This window comes from Leopardus geoffroyi, chromosome D3 (genome assembly GCF_018350155.1).
Source record: "Leopardus geoffroyi isolate Oge1 chromosome D3, O.geoffroyi_Oge1_pat1.0, whole genome shotgun sequence".
Taxonomy (NCBI): domain Eukaryota; kingdom Metazoa; phylum Chordata; class Mammalia; order Carnivora; family Felidae; genus Leopardus; species Leopardus geoffroyi.
The window spans coordinates 7,308,369-7,329,583 of NC_059339.1; the positions used below are offsets into that span (position 1 = coordinate 7,308,369).

General features: G+C 41.8%; 1 protein-coding gene across 23 annotated transcripts in view; it reads left to right on the top strand.

Annotated features, from left to right (window-relative positions):
- CLIP1 (CAP-Gly domain containing linker protein 1) overlaps positions 1 to 21,215 on the top strand; it is a 127,329-nt gene that overhangs the window by 62,759 nt on the left and 43,355 nt on the right. For 7 of the 23 annotated variants that reach the window (XM_045457424.1, XM_045457428.1, XM_045457441.1 and 4 more), the window contains 9 exons: positions 2,279 to 2,476; positions 3,094 to 3,197; positions 5,724 to 5,784; positions 7,062 to 7,094; positions 10,173 to 10,277; positions 14,029 to 14,973; positions 16,963 to 17,079; positions 19,413 to 19,470; positions 20,215 to 20,298. In XM_045457424.1, the coding sequence (XP_045313380.1) occupies positions 2,279 to 2,476; positions 3,094 to 3,197; positions 5,724 to 5,784; positions 7,062 to 7,094; positions 10,173 to 10,277; positions 14,029 to 14,973; positions 16,963 to 17,079; positions 19,413 to 19,470; positions 20,215 to 20,298 (1,705 nt within the window). The remainder of the gene's footprint in view (positions 1 to 2,278; positions 2,477 to 3,093; positions 3,198 to 5,723; positions 5,785 to 7,061; positions 7,095 to 10,172; positions 10,278 to 14,028; positions 14,974 to 16,962; positions 17,080 to 19,412; positions 19,471 to 20,214; positions 20,299 to 21,215) is intronic. The other 16 variants (XM_045457446.1, XM_045457431.1, XM_045457433.1 and 13 more) reach the window with 8 other exon arrangements.

The following is a 21,215-nucleotide window of genomic DNA, read 5'->3' on the forward strand; positions in this document are numbered from 1 at the left end:
GGCTTGTACTCACAGACCGTGAGATCATGACCTGAGCCGAAGTCCGACGCTTAACTGACCAAGCCACCCATGCGCCCCGAGAAAAAAGGATTTTTAGTTAATTTGTAAATAATCAAGCTTAGTGTTAGGTTGTATGGTCCTGTTGGGCACTGTACATGCTTGTCAAACCTTGGAGTCTTACTGAAAACTGCCACCTTCGTTTCCTCTGACACATTGATTGTGTCACTGATTTGCACAGTATTGGCTTTTTGTCATGGCAGCAACCAAGGCCTAGCTTTGGGAAGGCACAACGTTATCGAAAGGAATATAGTCCAGTTGCCTCAAACTCCATTGCCCCAAGCTGGTAGTTTGCACGGTGTCCAACCGGTGGTGCCGTGTTTCCCTTGAAATTTGAAAATCTTCCACAGTGCCCAGTGACTTGGCTGCAGCACCCTGGGTTATCTCTGTGCAGGGAACCTCAGATCTACTTTATCCAGGAAGAAAAGTTAGTACCGAGAAAGTATAATTTTAACCATATAATGAAATTGGAAAGTCAAGGTCAGATGGTTAAAAGAACGCTCCCCCCTGCCCCAGTATGTTTATGTAATTCAAGAAATTTCACAAAATAGAAATAAGCAGAAATAGAAACTCTAAGAGTAAAGGAATCCAGTCAAGCCCCAAACTGTCTAACTATTAATGACAGTCCTCACTCTGTCTGCCTCCTGGACGAGGGCTCAGACGCATGAAGAGCATTCGAGTGGCAAACAAGGCTTTGATTGCAGGAGATGAAGTCAGGGCTGACTTGATCCAGATCCAGCGATCTGATCTCTAAGTCCACGGCCTTGGACAAATGCTTGCCAAGGGATGAGGCCTTTCCTGAACTCCCTCCCAGCCCCTGGAGCCTCACTTGGAAGAATGCTGTTCAACTTGCACACATTATCCCTTGCCATAATGGGAGGTTGTTTTCTCAGTGTTTTTATCTGAACGATTAGCCTCAGTGTGGAGGAACAGCACAGAGTAACAGAGGCCCCGGGCGGCTTTCTTTCTCCACCCCTCCCCCGACCGCGTTTCTGCTCTGCCTTATTTTCTGTCTCCTCCCCTTCCCTCTCCAGTCCCCTTACCGCTCCTCCCATCCCCTCCTCCTCTTTCTCCACAGATTCTCTTTCCCTCTTTTTCCTCCCTCTGCATGTCCTCTGTCTCCCTTTCTCTTACGCGTGGACTTGCCCACACACATGCACACTCACCCCATACACATGCACTTTTTAAGGCAGATAGAGTTTTCCTCTTCGTCTGATATTCATAAATCCCTCTGGTGATTGGGATTCAGGTCTTCAAGTTCTGGATTCCTGGGTGAGATCTACTGTGCCTTTCATTTGTTTAAAAAAGTTTTTATTTAAATTAATAAATTAAATTTAATTAAAAAGTAAATTAATTAATTTCAAGTATACAATTTAGTGATTCAACACCTCCATCCAACACCTGGTGCTCATCACAAGTGCCCTCCTTAATCCCCATCACATCACCTATTTCCCCCATTCCCCCCTCCCCCCTGGTAACCATCAGTTTGTTCTCTTAAGAGTCTGTTTCTTGGTTTGTCTCTCTCTTTTTCTTCCCTTTGCTTGTTTGTTTTGTTTCTTAAATTCCACATATGAGTGAAATCATATGGTATTTGTCTTTCTCTGACTTCTCTTAGCATTATACTCTCTAGCTCCATCCACATTGTTGCAAATGGCAAGATTTCATTCTTTATCTGTGCCTTTCATTTTGAAAGAAAGATGAAGAAAATCCTGACAAAATCCAACTGTTTAATCAATAAGAGGACGGTTTTTGACTCCAAGGGTGACCTCTTGGTTACTTAATGGTAGTTAGAGAAAGTTGGAAAGTCTCGACCTCAAGTCTGAGGAGCAAAAGACTGACCAAAACGTCACAAGAAGAAGAAAACTACTAATGAAGCTCAGGTGGTAACAGAAGCTTGTTAAATGGGAATTTTTCTAGATTTCTACAAGGCCCTGTCAGCTGAGCTCAGGGTACCTTTGATGTGAGCCACTTATTCTCCTTCTAAACATCTTTCTGATTGTTCCATGACTTCTCACATTGATGTGTTGTTTGTGAAATTGACAGTCGGGAGGCGCACGCTGTCTTGCTTCCTTGATGAAAAGCTGTTCCTAATAATTGGCGAGCTTGGGAGCAGGGGCAGCACCTTCGCTTTGCTGAGGAGACGCCTGCCATGCATGCCTCGTGCCCTCCTTGCATCCCCGATAGCATCATCGCCCTTCACTTCTTTAACTTTCCTTTGCAGTTGACTGAAACCTCCTCCCGTTACGCCAGGAAGATCTCCGGCACCACTGCCCTCCAGGAGGCCCTGAAGGAGAAGCAGCAGCACATTGAGCAGCTGCTGGCTGAACGGGATCTAGAGAGGGCGGAGGTGGCCAAGGCCACGAGCCACGTGGGGGAAATAGAGCAGGAGCTAGCTCTGGCCCGGGACGGACACGACCAGGTGAAGTCTGGTGCTGACCTTGTTTCGGAGATGGTGATGGGTTCTAAGCTGATCTTGTGGAGATGGTGGAGCTTTCTAAGTTGAGGGAGGAGGCTGAGCAGCGTACCTCGTGCTTGGAGCCAGGGAGCTAGTCTTGGGAGCACTGGAAATGAGTAGAAATGTCTTTGCTGGGCTTGTTTGAAGCTGTGACCTGGGGTACCACTTTGTATCGTCATAAAGATGCAGTTTTGTTCTTCTTGAGTCTACCGTAGTCCTTCGGTCTTTACATCCAGGCCTCTTGGCCTGTGTCAGGGGAACTTGTTTACTGGGACCTTACCAACGATTGCAACTCCTGTTTTGTAGATGACCTTCTGTACGCGTTTCAGCCGTAAAAAAGATGAGCGTTGTTGTACCATTGCCCTCTTTTGCTTTAATGGTGTGGTTTTTCATCATCTAGTTTCCAGGAATGCGGCCGAGAAGTGACCTATTAAAGATTATAGAAAGCATTTCACTGTGAAAAGGTTTTAGAGTCGTACCCGCCCACAATGGTGCCACTTAGCTGTAGCTCTTTGGAGGCATCCCTGGGCCTGTGTCTGGGTCCGAGGGAGGCCACTCACTGACACCCTTGTCTTTCTCAGCATGTCCTGGAATTGGAGGCCAAGATGGACCAGCTGCGAACGATGGTGGAGGCTGCTGACAGGGAGAAGGTGGAGCTTCTCAACCAACTTGAAGAGGAGAAAAGGTGACCTCAAACTGTTCCTTAGTGCAAGTGTGGCCTTTTCCTTCTAAATGACCTTAGGACAACATTCTTATTAAGGTGTCAAGCCCTAGAGCCAAAGGAGTGACTGTGTGTTCGGTAGAAATTCAACTCTTCATCTTGTGCCGGGAGGGTTTGCTTTGATTTGACTTTTTTTGAGAAGTTTGGAATTATCTAGACATGGCCTGCTAAATTTAACAGCTGCTTATTGAGCACCTGCTGTGTGCCAAACATCCTCTTGAGGCTGGCCTTAGTGTCTTGAAGTCGATTCAAACCCTGCTTCCACCTGGAACCGTTTTTGGTGAGAAGACATTTTGGGTCCATGTTACCTAGTATGTATGTATTTTAAATGTTTGTTTATTTTTGAGAGAGAGAGAGAGCGTGCGAGCGAGCATGAGTGGGGGAGGGGTAGAGAGAGGTGGGGATAGAGGATCTGAAGTGGGCTCCACACTGACAACAGTGAGCGCAATGCGGGTGTTGAACCCACGAACAAGATCATAACCTGAGCTGAAGTCAGACTCTCAACCGACTGAGCCACCCAGGCGTCCCCAAAGTGACCAAGTATTTATGAAACACCCGTGTATCTAAATAAAACTCTTCTGTCTGGTAAGTGATACAAGGGCCCTGTCCTTGAGAAACTCAGTACCTTGTTAGAAAAACATAACTTTCATGTGAAGCAATTAGAGGATTATCCAGGTCAGGATGGAATCAGGTGCTAAATGGTGTGAGAGCAAGTTTGGTTCTTAGAGGCTTCTTGAGGCTGTGAACTAACACAGTCTCTGAACAAGGTGTCTGCATGGAAACCATTGGAACATTTCTGGACAACAGGACGTTTGTCCTGTCTTGCATTTAATGCCGCCATCTTGTCATTTCTGATGGTAGCAACTTAATTCAGTAGCCATCTGGTCTGTATGTTTAGGACCGTGAGAGGCACCACTGAGGTACGGGATACAGTGGAGGTATAATAGAGTCTCTTATCAAGGAAATTATCTTCTTACTAGAAGGAGAAGTGCTATATGTAGGAAATTTTCTTCACATCCTAAAAATGGCTACGAATAAATGAGATATAGTAATAGGCCTTTCTAGGCCCTTCTGAATACCAAGGCAACAGTACCATTTGCTTTGGTTCTTAAACCAGCTCTTGATCTGCTGACTGCTGGGCGGGACAAATGTCCTCCCACACTTCCAGTGAGCTTGAGGGGTATAAATTATTTACGATTATATTTCTGATTTAAGAGTAGAATTTTTATTTAAAAAACATTTTTTTTAATGTTTATTTGAGAAGGAGAGTGCATATGTGAGCAGGGGCAGAGCAGAGAGAGAGAGAGAGAGAGGGCATCCTAAGCAGGCTCTGTACTGTTAGCGCAGAGCCCGACATGGGGCTTAAACTCACAAACCATGAAGTCGTGACCTGAGCCAAAATGAAGGGTCAGATGCTTAACTGACTGAGCCACCTAGGCGCCCTGATTTTTTTTTATTCTTAATTTTGCCAGAAAGGCTAGTGAGTTTGACAGTTTTGGTTTTTGCACATAGGTTATGAACTTTGTCCCCTTTTCTTCCTTACACTCACTTTTGTGAAGATTTGTAATATGGATGTTACCTGGATTTTGTCAATCTTCAGGGTATCCTATTTCATTGACTTGGTGATAGCATTGGTTGAGACCCACACCCAAATTAGAGATTTTAAAATGGGGGGGGGGCGGGGGGATGTGACTCAAATTGTTGGTAATCTCATTCTCCCAGTCTTAGAACAGGTACTGGTATTGTCCTGGGGCTTTCTGTGTGGGTAGCCTGCTAACCTCACCATAAAATATCAGATGTAGGGTGGTATAAAGAGAGATTTGTTTTCTTTTTTTTTCTGAAAGAGAGAGAGAGGGTGCAAGTGAGCGAGGGGCAGATAGAATCCCACAGGGTTAGGGAGAGAGAGATAAGTGGGGTTCGCTTGGGACTCGTGTTTTATCCAAAGTGGGGCTCGCGTTCACCCGAAGTGGGGCTGGTGCTCGCCCAAAGTGAGGGCTGGGGCTCATGCTCACCCAAAGCAGGGCTCACGGACTGTGAGATCATGACCTAAGCCAAAGTCAGGTGCTTAACGACCCAGGAGCCCCAAGAGAGATTTGTTTTCTATGCCACTTTTCCCTGTGTTCTGTTACTGTAAAGTAGAAATTACAGACTTGGAATCTCAAACCTATTCCTGTGGTAATCTGACCTTTTCCCTTTAGGCTGATCTTGTCTTGATTAGGTTCATTCTGGTGGTTGCGACAGAAGAAAACCAGTGGATTTTTCTCAACTCTTAACTCATGTCTCCTGGAATCAGTATCTGGCTAAAACTTTGAAGTTTCCTAAATAGCAAAGAGCTGTTAGATTTATAAATGAAGTGCCTAAAAATGTATTTTCTTTTCTTCCACTATCATCTGTTACATTCACCAGGGTATTGATTATAGATTCTTGTTTTGGTAAGGCAAATATATTCCTTGGTTACCTGAAGTGCTTTGTTTTGATTTTGTTCCACAGGAAGGTTGAGGACCTTCAGTTCCGTGTTGAGGAAGAATCCATCACAAAAGGCGATCTTGAGGTAAAACCCCTCCAGCTCTCTACAGCTCTTATGGGTACCAGTATTGACAAGTACGGATGGGATGATCCTGCCAGAACAGGCGGCAGAGGGAAGGGAAGGAGCCCGGGTCTCTGGCCGGCTGGGCTATGGGCCTAGCTTATGGCTCAGGTGCCAGCACCCGTCCTTGTCCTGTGACGGTGCTGTCCCAACTCCAGTGGCCCAGTCAGATTTTTACTACTCTTTCCTCGTGCTTCAAAATCCAAAATCTTGAATTGGAGTTTATCAAGTCATAAATCTGGCAGTGTGTCCCAAGTGAGATTCTAGATATTCCTCTCACGGTCAGAAATGGCATTTTAAAAAGCATGTTTAACCTTATCATAATAGAGCAAAACAAAGTTTTTTGCTTTATCTCAGCTTTGCTTTTCAACTGGGCAGAATAAATTTTTCATAACCCTGTAAAAGGAATAAATGCATGTTTTAGTTGTTTTTGTGAAGTAATTACAAGAGGATAAAACAAGATCAAATTGTATTTCAGCCTCTTTGACTTCCATGGCATATTTTAAATTCGCAGAGATTTCCTTTAGCATCAAGTTTCTCGTCTTTTAACAATTATTCTTATCAGTTTTTTTTAATTAGATGCCAGAATTAAATGATTTTGATGCTCCTTAAAAACCACTGCTAGATATATGACAGATACAAATTATTAAATTGTTCAAATTCTGCAGATTCCTGGTATTGAATTAATATTTTAGTAAAAATTGCACTTGCCTGTGCAGTTCTCAGAATATACATTTTTATTAAGAGTATACATTACATTTTGTTAAGAATATACATTACAAGTTAAGAGTCTGTTGATGGCCACACCATGCTTACGTTTCAGGGGCCCTTCCAAATAGGAACTGATTTCTTTGGCAGTTGTCTTTACAGTTGACAACAGAGAGCGAGGAAAACATTTTCTGAGTTGTAGGCCCAGAATTTAATGGATTATTAATAATTCAATAGTCACCTTCTTTACTCATTTCATATATAGTCACATTCCTTTAGTTGACTTTCGTGTTGTTTCCATCCATTTAAAAACACCCCAAAGTCTCATATCATCATCTTATTCATGGGGAACACAGCCCAGGGTTTGTTGGGGAGGTGCAAGTTAAAACCTTTCCATCAGCACTGAGTTAGTATAGTCTGTCTGATAAACTCACTTGAAATTAATCAGAGTTATATTGAAACCCTAACACGTATGGAAACTTCAGTGGAGTCTCTCTTGTTGTTGCTTAATTTTTTTATTTTTTTACTGATAGCAAAAGAGCCAGATTTCTGAAGATCCTGAGAATGTAAGAGGGCACTTAACTGTGTGGAGATTTCCCTTGTTAACACAGATTGATGACAGATTAAAATGCTTATTGATATACTCAAATACTAACTGCGTAATCTGACCTGAAACATTGACCTTAATATTTCTGTGCATGTGGCTTTCACAGCAATTATGTTTGTATCCAGAAGAAATTGTATGTAATGACGAAGCTCTATAAATCTACGTATTTAATGCATAAGGAAGTGTTTGTTGATAAATTTTGCCAAAAAAAAAAAAAAAAAAAAAAAAAAGGATTTTATCTGGGTGCTTGGCCTTCTCTTAATTCATAACGTCTTCTAATTTTAATAGCATTATTCCAAAAGATGATAGCTAACAGAAACATAAAACATATTAGTTGGAGGGATTACAGAAATTTCTTCGGAAAGTTTGCCCCAGTGGTCTGATTTTATTCCAATGAGAGCAGAAGGGCATTCTGAGCGCCAGAACGGATTGCCTTTTTGTGAGCTCCCACTGTCGGCCAATGCCTGTCAGTGCAGGTGACAAGAAATTCAAGCGTCTGCTTGTTGCTGCAGTATTTTCCCTAATTGGTGACACTAGAGAGGAGCATTCTTCAGTGAAGATGCTATGTGCTTTAAATTTATTGTTATTGAAATGAGATTTTTCTAGTAGCTGTGCTACCGGGCTTGAAGGTGTTTTTTTTCTTCCTCCCTCTGATTAAAATCAAACACCCAACACAGATCTCACCTAAATGGCCTCGAAAGCACCCTGTGAGCTGTGCATCTGCCAGCTGGGAGGCCAGTTGAAAGAACCTAAACGCTTTTGGCTTTGTTTTACCACCATAAGGGAATAAAATCAAACGGAAGCTTTTTCTTCCTACCACCACCTGGCAGCTGAAATAGACAATTCAAGACCGAGCTTGTAAAAAAAGCCTGCGTTCTGAAGGTTTCCTTTTTGTGAAGCTACTTCAGTGATCTGGGTCTCTTCTGTCCTCCCAAAACAGGCTCCCGCTGCATCCGGTGTCAGTCTGCATGGGACCTCCCTCCTGCCTTTCTTGTGTGCTTCTCGCAGAGCCTTTGCTTTCCCTCTCAGTCCCCGTCCCAGGACTTTCCTCTTGGGATGCTCTGTCTTCCTGGGAGAAAGGAATACTTTTAAAAGGAGGGCTGTCCTGTCCAGTGTAACGTTTTTACCGCACACCGTGGCACGGACGTGGATCTCTCGTTCCCCTGCTGCTGATTGCTCACACACAGCTGTAGAGAGTCCAGCTGGTTTGTGTGCATACTGGCCAGCAAGGAGGTACAGCAGTCATCTGGAAGGTCTCAGAGTGGGGAGGAGGTCACGCTGCAGTAGATGCTTGCTCTTTTTATATGGAAGTAGTGACCTTTCACCCAGAGGACACTGAACTTGGAGTCAAGAGGTGAAGAAAGGTTCTGTTGCCTTTTGCTTTTTACTGTTAGTTTTACTGTTCAGTTCTTGAGGCTGTGACCCCAATTACATAGATTTGGATTAGATTTGTTTTTTCTTGTAAAAGCAGGTAAATTGAACAACTTCTGTCTGAGGCACATGTGGACCAAGGGGACTATCCAGACAGTTAGGTTTTGAATTTTTTTTTCCATTATTTTTGTTGAGTGTAAAGAGCTGAAGCAGATGGAGAAATTAAAAGGTTTTTTTTGTTCACCTTTTGAATATTCCATGATGGTTTATACATGGTTCACAAGCAACGTGACCTTTGGAATGTGTTGAAATCCCTAGAGAACCACTGGAGTTAGTAAGGATGTTTTCAACATAAAATATCCTACCTTCTACTTAAGCTCTGCGTTACTTTCTGTTACTTTATTTAGAGTGTGTTGTCATTATTTTCTCATTGCCTGTAATTGTCCAGACATAGATCTGACCAGTTAGAACCACAAAATACTACAATTAATATAAGTAGTTAGAAGCTGCTGGGAGCAGCTCTATCAGTAGTAGGTTTTATCAATCAGTTGATTATGCTGGTAACCTGTTGAGTGGACAGGTGAGTGGGGAAAGAGGTACATTCAGACTGATACCTAGGTTATTTCAAATTGATTAAGACTCTGCTGTTAGATTGCTTTCTGGGTTCTCCATCAGGTAATGTCTAAGTAAGTGATGATGGGGAGTCTCTGGAGTTTCGAAACACATTAGGATCTGACCAGCTCCTTTTGCATGGAGCTCAAATGAATACCTTTGTGCTGAACCACTGTTTCTCACTTCTGAGCTGGTAACTACTTCATCCTAGGATCAAGAAAATGAGCCCTTTATCAGCTCTAAACTTCTCTCCTGATCTGAGTCTCAGGGATGTAGCATAATTATTACTGAATTTTCCCCTTGTAAATATGATCTCCTCCTTTTTTCCCTGGTGTCAAAATAGTTTTTGGAAAACCCACTGTTGGAAGGAAACTAGGGAATTAGGAAATGTTGCTAAAAACGTCAGTCCCGTTTCGCTCATCTCCACAAAGGCCACCGGTGTGATTTTCTCAGCTCTGGTTTCTAGATTCCCTTCATTAGGTTTAACTCTCCACACTTGTTCATATCAAATTGCATGCCAGAGTGCTAGGATCTGCTCTAGGGACTTACCGAACTCTTTTAAGATTTATGACATGTTTTGCATATTTAGGGGATTAACAAGTGATCATTTTGAGGGTCAATTCACTTTTCAAAGTCACCGAGTCAGTTACATACACATTGATGTCAAATAGCTGTTGTGGGGAGGAGGGAAAACGATAGTTTAGAGGAATATTAACTATTCTAATTTGTGCTGATAAACTTCACTTATCAATATAACTTATATTTGGCTGCATGCATCTGACACTTTTCATCTTGCCTCATATGTTTTCATTTGTTTTCTTTCTCAGTAGACTAGCTTGTGTCCCCTGCCCACCTCATCCTTTTGTCCGTAGCGTTCATCCTCACCCCCAGCCTCCCCATCTCAGTCCATCCTCTGCCCTTCTCCATTCCCCTTTTTGTTCATCCTTCGGCGGAAGGTACTGGTGGCTCAGCCTGCATGCCGCTCTCTCTCCTCTTGTGCTGGCATGTCATGGTGGCACTGTTGTGTTCTCTTCCTCTTCCTTTTTACTAACAGACGCAGACCAAACTGGAGCATGCCCGCATTAAGGAGCTTGAACAGAGCCTGCTCTTTGAAAAGACCAAAGCTGACAAACTGCAGAGGGAGTTAGAAGACACTAGGGTAATGGTTTTCACTGTTTAATGAAGCAGATCCATACATGTGAATGGTGATGCCTCGGGGGACGTGCCTTGCAGTTGGCCTAAGCCTTGACCCAGTGGTTCCACCTGAGTTTGGTCTTGGTGCCGTTCAGGTGTTTGTGAGCTTAGGCTGATGGTTAGACACAGGTGTTTCATGTCGAATCCTACGTCAAAGGTAAAGACTCATACCTTTGGTTAACTCAGCCAAAATCAAGATCAGAAACAATACAACTGTATAGACTGCATGGACGTCCACAACCACATTTGAGGCTTTTTGTATTACTACCTTGAAATACGTTTCTCCAGTTTGCCACGAGCAGTCAATTGTCCTCTTGTTCTCATATGCCCAGTGACAGGGTTTTCTGAATAATTTTTTGCTATTGTTGTTTTACTTTCCCTCTCTTTTCCTGCCTTCTTCCCTGACCTTTTGGGGGAATTGAAACGCTGGCTCTTTTGAATGAGAGTTAAGGACTTTGATCCCATTGGCCTTTTTTTCTTGATAGCTGGTATGTCTTGTATTTCCCTCCTTTCTGTCACCAGTAGGTGAAAATCTCAGCAAGCAGGAGGGAAAAGTGTGCTGGGACCAGCATGGCTTCCTACAACCCCAGCTCACTGTCTTTGGCCCTCCGAGCCAATGCGTTAGTCATGTTTTCATTTATTTACGTATTAAAGCACTTATATAGTGCTTACTCGGGGCTGGGCACTATTCTGAACACTGCACCAGTATTCACTTACTTGGTCTCACCTCAGTCCCAGGGGAAGTGGTAGTATTGTCACCATTTTACAGATGAGGATCCCGAGAGATGGAGAGATTAAATAATTTGCCCAAGGTTACACAGCTAACAGTAATAGTGGAGCCAGGATTTGTATCTAGAGCAATGGTCCCCAAAGTCTGTGCTCTTGACCACCATAGGATGGAGTCTATTTTGGAGGCAGTTTTGTGCTGAAATATTTAAGAAATAATCCAATACCTTTACATAGAAGAGGACATGTGTCCACACACACACACACCTTTTAAATCACGAATTTGACTGTCAATGGCTAAATTGTCCAGATTGTTAACTTTAAAATTTCAAAAATCACTGTCTCTGATCAAATTTGGCATGATTTTTTCTTTTGAATTATTAGCACTTGAGGAAATTTCCTTTGCTGAGAAATCATTGATCTAAAAATCTAGATAATTGAATGACTTTTCTTCTCTAAATCATAAGTTTTTGTTTCTTAAGAAGAAAGAAAATGTTCTCAGTTGGCCTCATGAGTAAAGGTGCTGCCTGTGTATGTGGTAAGAAAAAAGTCCTGGTAGTTTGGTGCTGTCTTTGTTACCTGAGAGCCAAAGATTTGATCTGGGAAATACAAGGGACTGATGATAACATTGGGCTCCTTTAGTGAGAATGGCTGTTGAAGGAAGGATATATATGTATATGCACATGTATATACATATGTATGTATGTGTGTGTGTATATATATATATATATATATATATATATATATGATATATATATATTTTTTTTAGCCCATGAATTCTTCCCATGTAGATAAGTTAGTAAACAACTTGGGTGGATTTTTGTTTTGTTTTTGTTTTTGCTGTCGATAAGAAGGTATCCATTACGGCATGGTTTATCCAATTATCTCAGGTTTAACCTATTTTCTTTCTGTAACAAGTCATGTCTTCTATTGATCCTCACTCTTGCTTGGCCAAGTGTGAAGCCAACCAGTGAGCCTCTTGAATTTCTTATCACCTACCTTCCTTTTAGGAAGTGCTTTAGAATTCCTAAAAGCCAGTAAGGCCAGTTTATAAGCAAGCTTCTGGAGACAGAAGCAAGACTAAGAAACGATACCTGACTTTTATGGCCTGACCCTGGTGGAAGAGGCAGACACGTGGTTTCACCCGAGGGCAGACTTGGGGAAATAAAATGAAAAACAGAAGTGCTGTGAAAATGCTACAAGATAATCACACTATTATTTTGACTTATTTTTTTACTTGATATTTCCTCAGTTTGCTTTATAGTGACTAATTACAGATTCTTATCCTATTGGATTTAATTTATGTTCCTGACCTTGAAGCACTGGGGTTTATCAATGTTTTGTACCTTATTTTGTGGCAACAAACTCTCGGGCACCCTGCCCCAGAAAAAAAGTATATAAATAAATTAACCTCTTGAAGCTGGAGCATCTATAACCCTGAAGCATAACACTTACAATCAGCTTTGGAATAGTTACGGACTTCCTTATGCAGTTTTTTTGGAGATCCAGTTGGCTTCTTTTCCTAGTCTTGGTGGACGTCTTAGTGTCTTTCCATATCACAGCCTGTAGGTGTGCAGAGAAAGTGAAGGAAACAACGGTGACTTTCTGTCCCACTAGAAGGCAGTGAGGGAGAAGAGCCTTCAACCTGGAGGAGTTTTAATCCTTAAAATTGGTTTTTAAATCATTCATGTTCCCTTCTTTTTCCCAGGTTAGTCCAATAATTCATTTTTCTGCCCAAAGATATCATTTCCCACATATTTTGTGTGTTACTCTGACTGGCTAACAGGTATCAGAGAGAATTAATTTCCTAAGAGTAAAAGGACACAGTTTAAGAAAGTGTTTTTCATAGTCCTGGGGAGTTTGTTTAAAAACAGATTCTTGGGTGCTATCCCAGAGCTCAAGTAGAATCAAAACATGGGAAAGTACGGGGACATACATATATATGCCTTTTAGAAATATATCCCAGGAGATTGATTTGCATACTAAAATCTAAGAACCACTGGGTTAGGGGAACAAGATATGTACATTAAAATGCCAATAGAATTATAAAATCTAAAAAGTGTAATCTCTAAAGATTCTTGTGTATAATTGCAGGTAAGTAGTAGTTCTCATTTTGTCTTCCTAAAAAACAGGTTAATGAATTATTTCTTCATTATCCAGGTGAAGCTTTTATTCTAAAGTTGATGTGGTATTAATTGAAACATTTGATAGGTAATTTCACACATTTTTATACCAATCATAGCCGACAGAAGTATAATACTAACCATATATATGTAATTGAAAATTCTGTGCTTCCCACACGAACATACTTTTTTAGTAGATAAAAAGAAAAAGAAAATGAGTAATATATTTTATTTAAACTGGTATATCCAAAGTAATATCATCTCATTATGTAATCAGTCTAAAAATTATTAACAAGGTGTTTTCTGTTCTTTTTTCCCCCTGAGTCTTCAAAATCTGTGTATTTCACACTGCCAGCACCTGTCACATTTCAAGTGCTCAGTAGCCCCGTGTGCTACTATACCGGACAGCACAGAGCTTTCAAATCAGCTGCATCAGGTAGATGAGCATTTACACATCCTGGGTGAAGCAGAGTAGGGAAAAAACAGGTAAAATGAGGAGGATTCTTTCTTCCAGCAGGCAGATAAAACGAGAAATTGGAAAGCTTACCTGTCAGATGATGGGCACTTCTCTAAAGTTTCTTTAGGGGAAAAAGACATCGCTTGGAGCAAGTTAAATTCCATATCAGTTTTCAGTTTCTTGAGCATCTCAAGATGGTGGAAGTTTGCCCAAGATGATGACTTACTTTGGAGCTCTCAGAACTGGGCTTCCTCTGTGATGGCAGCTAGAGGTGGGTGAGCACGAGGGCTCGCTGTAGCTCACCGCTGCCTGAGGTGGGGAGTTACTAAAGATAGATCTTCAAGGTTAAAGGAAATTACCAGTGATGGGTTATTGACATGCTTTGTTTCTCTTTGGGCTGCGGTTACTAGGTGGCTACAGTGTCAGAAAAGTCCCGTATAATGGAGCTAGAAAAAGAGCTAGCACTGAAAGTGCAGGAGGTGGCTGAGCTGCGGAGGAGACTGGAGTCCCAGAAGCCCACTGGGGACGTTGACATGTCGCTCTCCCTTTTGCAAGAGATAAGCTCTTTGCAAGAAAAATCAGAAGCTGCCCATGCTGACCACCAGAGAGAAATCACTTCCCTGAAGGAGCATTTTGGAGCCCGTGAAGAGACCCATCAGAAGGAGATGAAGGCTCTTCAGGCTGCCACAGAGAAGCTTTCCAAGGAGAACGAGTCCCTGAAAAGTAAGCTCGATCACGCCAACAAGGAGAATTCCGACGTGATAGTCCTGTGGAAGTCCAAGCTGGAGACGGCCATCGCGTCGCACCAGCAGGCAATGGAGGAGCTAAAGGTGTCCTTCAGCAAAGGGGTCGGAACGGAGACAGCAGAGTTTGCGGAGTTAAAAACACAGGTGGAGAAGATGCGACTAGATTACCAGCACGAAATAGAAAATCTGCAGAATAAACAAGACTCTGAAAGGTCTGCTCACGCCAAAGAGATAGAAGCCCTAAGGGCTAAGCTGATGGCGGTCATTAAAGAGAAGGAGAGCAGCCTAGAAGCCATCAAGGCGAAACTGGACGAAGCAGAAGACCAGCATCTAGTAGAAATGGAGGACACCTTCAACAAATTGCAGGAAGCTGAAATAAAGGTAAAGGAGCTAGAGGTCCTACAAGCCAAATGCAGTGAACAAACCAAGGTTATTGGTAATTTTACATCACAGCTCAAGGCTGCCGAAGAAAAGCTCTCGGATCTTGATGCGCTTCGGAAAGCCAGTTCCGAAGGTAAATCGGAAATCGAGAAACTTAGACAGCAGCTTGAGGCAGCTGAGAAACAGATTACAAATTTAGAGATTGAAAAGAATACTGAAAGTGGCAAGGTTTGTATTGGCGTCCTCCATCCTTTAAGTTTCCATCTGTCCGTCCCGCTTTGCATTGTGTTACTTTTGAGTGGAGCTCGTTCACCTTCCAAATTCCCGATTCTATTATATAGCACATTCCTTTGTGCCGGCAAATTTCCCAGCTGCGTGTAGCATCCTCTGAGTATCTTGAGTGTGGTTTCTTCTGAGGAGATTAGAGAAAACACTGGCTCAACTATGTGAGTTTATTTTGGTTTCCTGTTATCTGGAAACTTTAGACTTTGTCTCTGGGCCAGGCTGTACGCTTTCCTGTTGAAGCTTGGTTCTGGTCTGTCATCTTTTTAAAACAGAGAATGCCCTAAGGTGATGGTGTTAAGATAAATAAATGGGTAGGAAAGAAATTTAAAAGATTACCTCCTCCCTTGCCATTTACGTAATTGTCTTGTCCATAAGGTAATATATAAAAACGGACTGTGGACCTTCAGGCTTGAGTTTGACTAATGGAAATTAACACTCTATGATAAGTAATACTCACAGCAAAATAAGGTTAAGAGCCACAGTGAGATCATGTTCTATTCCCCACCCTTTTTTTTTTTTTTTTTTTTAATTTTTAGAAGTTTATTTATTTTGAGAGGGAGACAGAATGGGTGGGGGGGGGGGCAGAGAGAGGAGACAGAAAATTCCAAGTAGGCTCCCACTGTCAGTGCAAAGCCCGACGTGGGGCTCAAACCTACGAACCATGAGATCATGACCTGAGCCGCCGAAACCAATAGTTGCAGGCCTAACCCAGCCGCCCAGGTGCCCCTGTTCCCTACCGTTTTGAGGAAAGATCTGACAAGTATGCTTTTGGTCAAGGTGCAGGAAATTATATGGAACGTTTGTCAGCTACATTCCTTTCTAATTAGCCTTTTCAAATATTCCCTTCATTTTTAAGAACCGTTTGAGGGATGCATGCTCTTTCCCAGCCCTCTTGCCACTAGCGGGAATACTGGTACTGATGAGGAATGTTACGAGCTTTTTGCAGGAGAAACTGCTTTGTTAGCAAAAGGTTGTAAAGTTAAACGGGGAGATGTGAAGACAGAAGGAAAAGTCACTAAGTAACTAACGTTAGTTGAAGATAACAAGCTAATGACAGGAAGTTTTTCTCAAATCTCCTCACTTGGATCCAAAATACCAATCAAAACACAAAAATGAATTAGTAGAGCAGTATGAAGCTAACTAAGGGTCAACTTTTTTTACATCCAAATTTAATGAAAACCAATTTCTGATGACTGTTGTCCAGTGGATTTTAAAATTCTTTATTTTTTATTTATTTTTTTTTAATTTTTTTTTCAACGTTTTTATTTTTTTGGGGGGACAGAGAGAGACAGAGCATGAACGGGGGAGGGGCAGAGAGAGAGGGAGACACAGAATCGGAAACAGGCTCCAGGCTCTGAGCCATCAGCCCAGAGCCTGACGCGGGGCTCGAACTCACAGACCGCGAGATCGTGACCTGGCTGAAGTCGGACGCTTAACCGACTGCGCCACCCAGGCGCCCCTAAAATTCTTTATTTTTTTAAGCGTTGAAATACTTTAAGCATATACAAAGATAGAAAATAACATAGGTCGCATGTATCCGTTATTCCTACTTTATGGATTTTAAAGTCCAGAAAATGAAATTGCTTAACTTACCCACTTAGAAAGTAAGTGTCTGCGCTTTCTGCTTTAGATCATACTGATACTCCAAATTTTGGTATAGAAAAATACTTTGTTTTGACTATTTTAAATAGCCATTAGATTGTGCTACCTAGAAACGGATTGTGTGAAAAGTCATTGGCTTCTTAGAGTTAACAACCACAAAAAAAAGAAAAGCAGTAATTTTTTTACCCATGCCTTTATTCCTTTCGGTTTTGTTTGGTTGTGTTTGTTTGTCGTATGTTTTTTAGGTTTCTTTTATTTTTTCTTTCTCATTCATTCTTTTTTGTTTCCTTCTGTTTGTTTACTCCTGTGCCACGTCACTGTGTACGGTAGGCTAGTAACATTTCCAGGGAGCTTCAGGGGAAAGAGCTAACACTAAATAACCTTCAGAAAAACTTGAGTGAAGTCAGTCAAGTGAAAGAGGCTTTGGAGAAAGAACTTCAGATTTTGGTAAGTACCTGTTGGGAATCTGACTCTCAGGGTTTCTGGCCATTTGAATGGTTCCTGTTTTAAAAACAAAAATCTCTGTAAGGAAGTATTGTACCTGTTTCCTTCCTCTTTCAAAGTATTGATTGAAATTGAGTGTATTAGTCATTGGCTGATGACCTTGAAGGGAATGGGATCAAATCAACACTCGCAATAAAGGTAGGTGTTACTTTTTCCTTTTTAAAATCTAGCCTTTGCTTCTGATAAATGGGTCGCTTTGGCATATTATTGACTGCTTAGTTTGGCTAAACACAGGGACCTTCCAAATTACACACCCAACACGTTAACTTTCATTTATAATGTGGTCTTGACTGCTTTCTCGTACTTTCCAGAGAGCTGTCCCAGACCATTGGCATCCTCTGTTAGCAAGGCAGGGTGCTGTCTAAGTCTACGAATTCAAAGAATCATCTCTTACAACTCTGTTCATTCCACCCCAGGAAATTACATTTCTTTTCACATATATCCTCTTGCCTTAATCCCAAATTGTAAGACATTTTTTTTCTTAACTTTTTCTTATCTTTTCTCAGCTGTTCTCCTTACTTCCTGCATCAGAAACTGAACTTACAAGGCACCTGGGTGGCTCAGTTGCTTGGGCGTCAGACTTTTGATTTTGGCTCGGGTCATGATCTTGCAGTTCGTGATTTCGGGCCCTGCATCGGGCCCTGCACTGACAGCGTGGATTCTGCTTGGGATTCTCTGTCTCCCTCTCTCTTTGCCCCTCCCCTGCTCTCACTCTGTCTCTCTCTCTCTCTAAATAAATAAATAAACATTAAAAAAACCCAGCAACCCTGAATTTAGTCAGGGCCAGCGACCATAAGCACACATCATGGAGAGTTGAAGGTTATGGAGAAACCGGCTAAGAGACACATGAGTCAGGAGGGGACAGTTGTCTTAGGTCCTCCATATACCATCCTCTTCCCCACTTCCTACACTTCTTTGCTAATACAAGGGGTGAATGAGTATTTGCTTTTTTTTTTTCAATGCCAATATTACAAACTTCTTCTTCAAATGTTAAATATATAGCTGCCCTGTTCACTTTGGTAGCCACTGTTCACATACGGCTATTTAAATGAATTAAAATTAAGTTCTTCGCTTGTACCAGCCACATAGGAAGTGCTTAATACCCACGTGTGGCTAGTGGCTACCATATTGAACAGTGCAGTATAGAATATTTCCATCACGGAGGATAATTCTGTTGGACAGTTTTGATGTACAGTATTTTAGCTACTTTTTTGAGAATAAGTTGGCCTGGGAATGACAATTTTCTAATATGGTATCCTTTAAGAAAATGTGTTTTGAGTTTCATACCATTTCTCTGCCCTCTTCCCCAAGCTTTACTTTTTTTTGTAAGTTAGCATATCCCTCTAGGTACCCTGTAGAGAAAACTTGCCATCTAAATCTGGCTTTGGGAATAACACAGGTGGACAATGTGTGGGCTTTGGTGGACTTTTGTGGTTCATGTACCCGTTTTTAAAATAATTCTAAATAGTTAGAAACACTCATTTAGAAACGTTGTTGGTGTATCTAGCTCAAAACTCATCTCAGGGAAACCAGGAGAGTGTTTTTATCTACTGTCATGTTTAGAAAAGAGTGGGTGAGCAATGGCCCTTTTTGGTTTTAGAAATAGTTTTTTTTTTAAGTACATTTTATTTTATTAAAAAATGTTGTTTAATGTTTTATTTATTTTTGAGACAGAGAGAGAGGCTGATCGTAAGTAGGGGAGAGGCAGAGAGAGAGGGAGACAGAACTTAAAGCAGGCTTCAGGTTCCGAGCTGTCAGCACAGAGCCCGACGCGGGGCTCAAACTCACGAACTGCAAGATTTGACCAGAGCTGAAGTCAGATGCTTAACCGACTGAGCCACCCAGGTGCCCCCAGAATTAGTTGATATGGTTTCAAGATGTTAGGTTCTCATTACTCTCAGATATAAAACATTTCAGAATTCTGATCACTGTCTTAGCCAGATATCTGAAGAGAAGTTCTGCTAATTGAGGATGGCAACATGAAAAAAGCATTCACATGTACCACATGTACTTATGTGTGCACATTCACACATCTGTACAGATGTATGTGCACACCTAGGTATGCACACACATAGAAACCTCATTCACTTGTGTATGTACATGCACAGTATACATATGGTAGCACTTGGTGTCTACACGTTTTGAGTGTAAGCTCGTTTTGATGAAACAAAATCAGTCACAAAAAGTAGATAGTGTTGTAGTTATCACTGACTGAAGTTTTCTATTTCTATAATTTGAAATCTTTCTCATCTGAATATCCAATTCTTTATTTTTAGAGAGAAAAGTTTGCTGATGCTTCAGAGGAGGCGGTCTCTGTTCAGAGAAGCATGCAAGGTATGTCTTACTAAAGTATGAGCAGATGGCTTTAGAGAATGTCACATTCTCACCCTGAAGATGACGTCTGGAATACACAGAATAGATGCTCCTATAGTCCGATGTCCCTCTTCTGGAAGCTCCTGCAGCCGGATTGCATTAGCTTCCTGAAGCCTCAAACTCCCATTAATTCTTTCTTCTTTTGACTTGAAGCTTATTCTATGTTAAAATTAAATATACTTGGGAAAAGTATTATCTAAATCCTCAGGCATTGATAACTATTGAGTTTTAGCTGGAAGTAGGAAAGAGAAGCCTAGAAAGGGATGCGTGGTGTCTGCTTTTTTTTTTTTAATTTATTTTTATTTTTTTATTTTTTGAGAGAGCACGAGTTGGGTAGGGACAGAGAGGGAGACACAGAATCTGAAGCAGGCTCCAGGCTCTGAGCTGTCAGCACAGAGCCAGACACGGGGCTTGAACTCATGAACCACGAGATCATGACCTGAGCTGAAGTCAGACACTTAACCGACTGAGCCACCCAGGTGCCCCGCCTGGTGTCTGTTTAATCCACAGATGTGGGGAGGCAGAAAGAGACGCGTGCTTACTCCTGTAGGTCCATTATGCAGTGGTTTGATGTGTGGTGGGACTTTCTAGCATTTCTGTCCTCTCAAATCCCAAGCATATTATTTGATTTGGTTTAAGACAGCCAGCCTCTAGATGGCTTCTTAAGTATGAAATATATTAAACTTTTAACTTTATCCTCCATAGAAACAGTAAATCAGTTACGTCAAAAAGAGGAACAGTTTAACGCACTGTCTACCGAATTGGAGAAGTTGAGAGAAAATTTAACAGGTAAGATAGCTCTGGTTACTAAGCACTGGATATAGTAGGTTTCTTAGGATTTGTGGTAACCATAGTACATTACAATAACATTTATTCAGGGGTAACTTCTTCACTCAATAGTGTGATATAATGAGATCAAATACTTGAATACTTGTTTGAGGTCTATAAATTCCGCACATGCTCTCTGCCCTGTTTTCAAATAAGTCAGAATCCACCACATGTCACCGTTCCTACCGCGGTCCTTGACTCAAGCCACCCATCATTTTTCACTTTAGCTGCTCTAACAGCTCACTGCCTGCTCAGCCTGCTTCTGCCCTGCCCACTTTGGTCCATTTGTAGCACCCCAACCAGAGCGGTCCTTCCACCATCAATTCAGGTCGTGTCACTTTTCGGCTTGAGATCACTCAGTAGCTCCCCTCACATGCAGAGTAAAAACTGCAGTCCTTACCAGTGCCAGGCCCTGTTACCTCTCTGATTACATCCCGTAATCTGTAGTCTCTCCGATTACATCAAAAGGCCCGTAGTACCCTTCCCCTTGTTGATTCTACTTCAGCCATATTGTCCTCTGCGTGGCAAGCATTTTTGTGCCTCAGGGCCTTTGCACTTGGTGTCCCTCAGCTCCTTCAGGTCTTTACTTAAATGTTACCATTCAGAGAGGCCCTGCCTGAGATTTTAACCTTCCCGACTCCTTTGTGGTTCCTTTCTCTACTTATATTTTTTTCCCTCTTGGCAATTAACCCTATTTTTATACTATTTATTTTCTTTCTTGATCTTGTTTATTGTCCGTTTTCTTGGCTAGAATATAATTTTCATGAGGGCAGGGATTGCTGTATGCAAATATTCCCAGAACAAGCCTCGGAATACAGGATGTAGTCAATAAATTTTTGTTGCCTGTAACACTGTGGTGCAATTTGTTTTTCCTATGT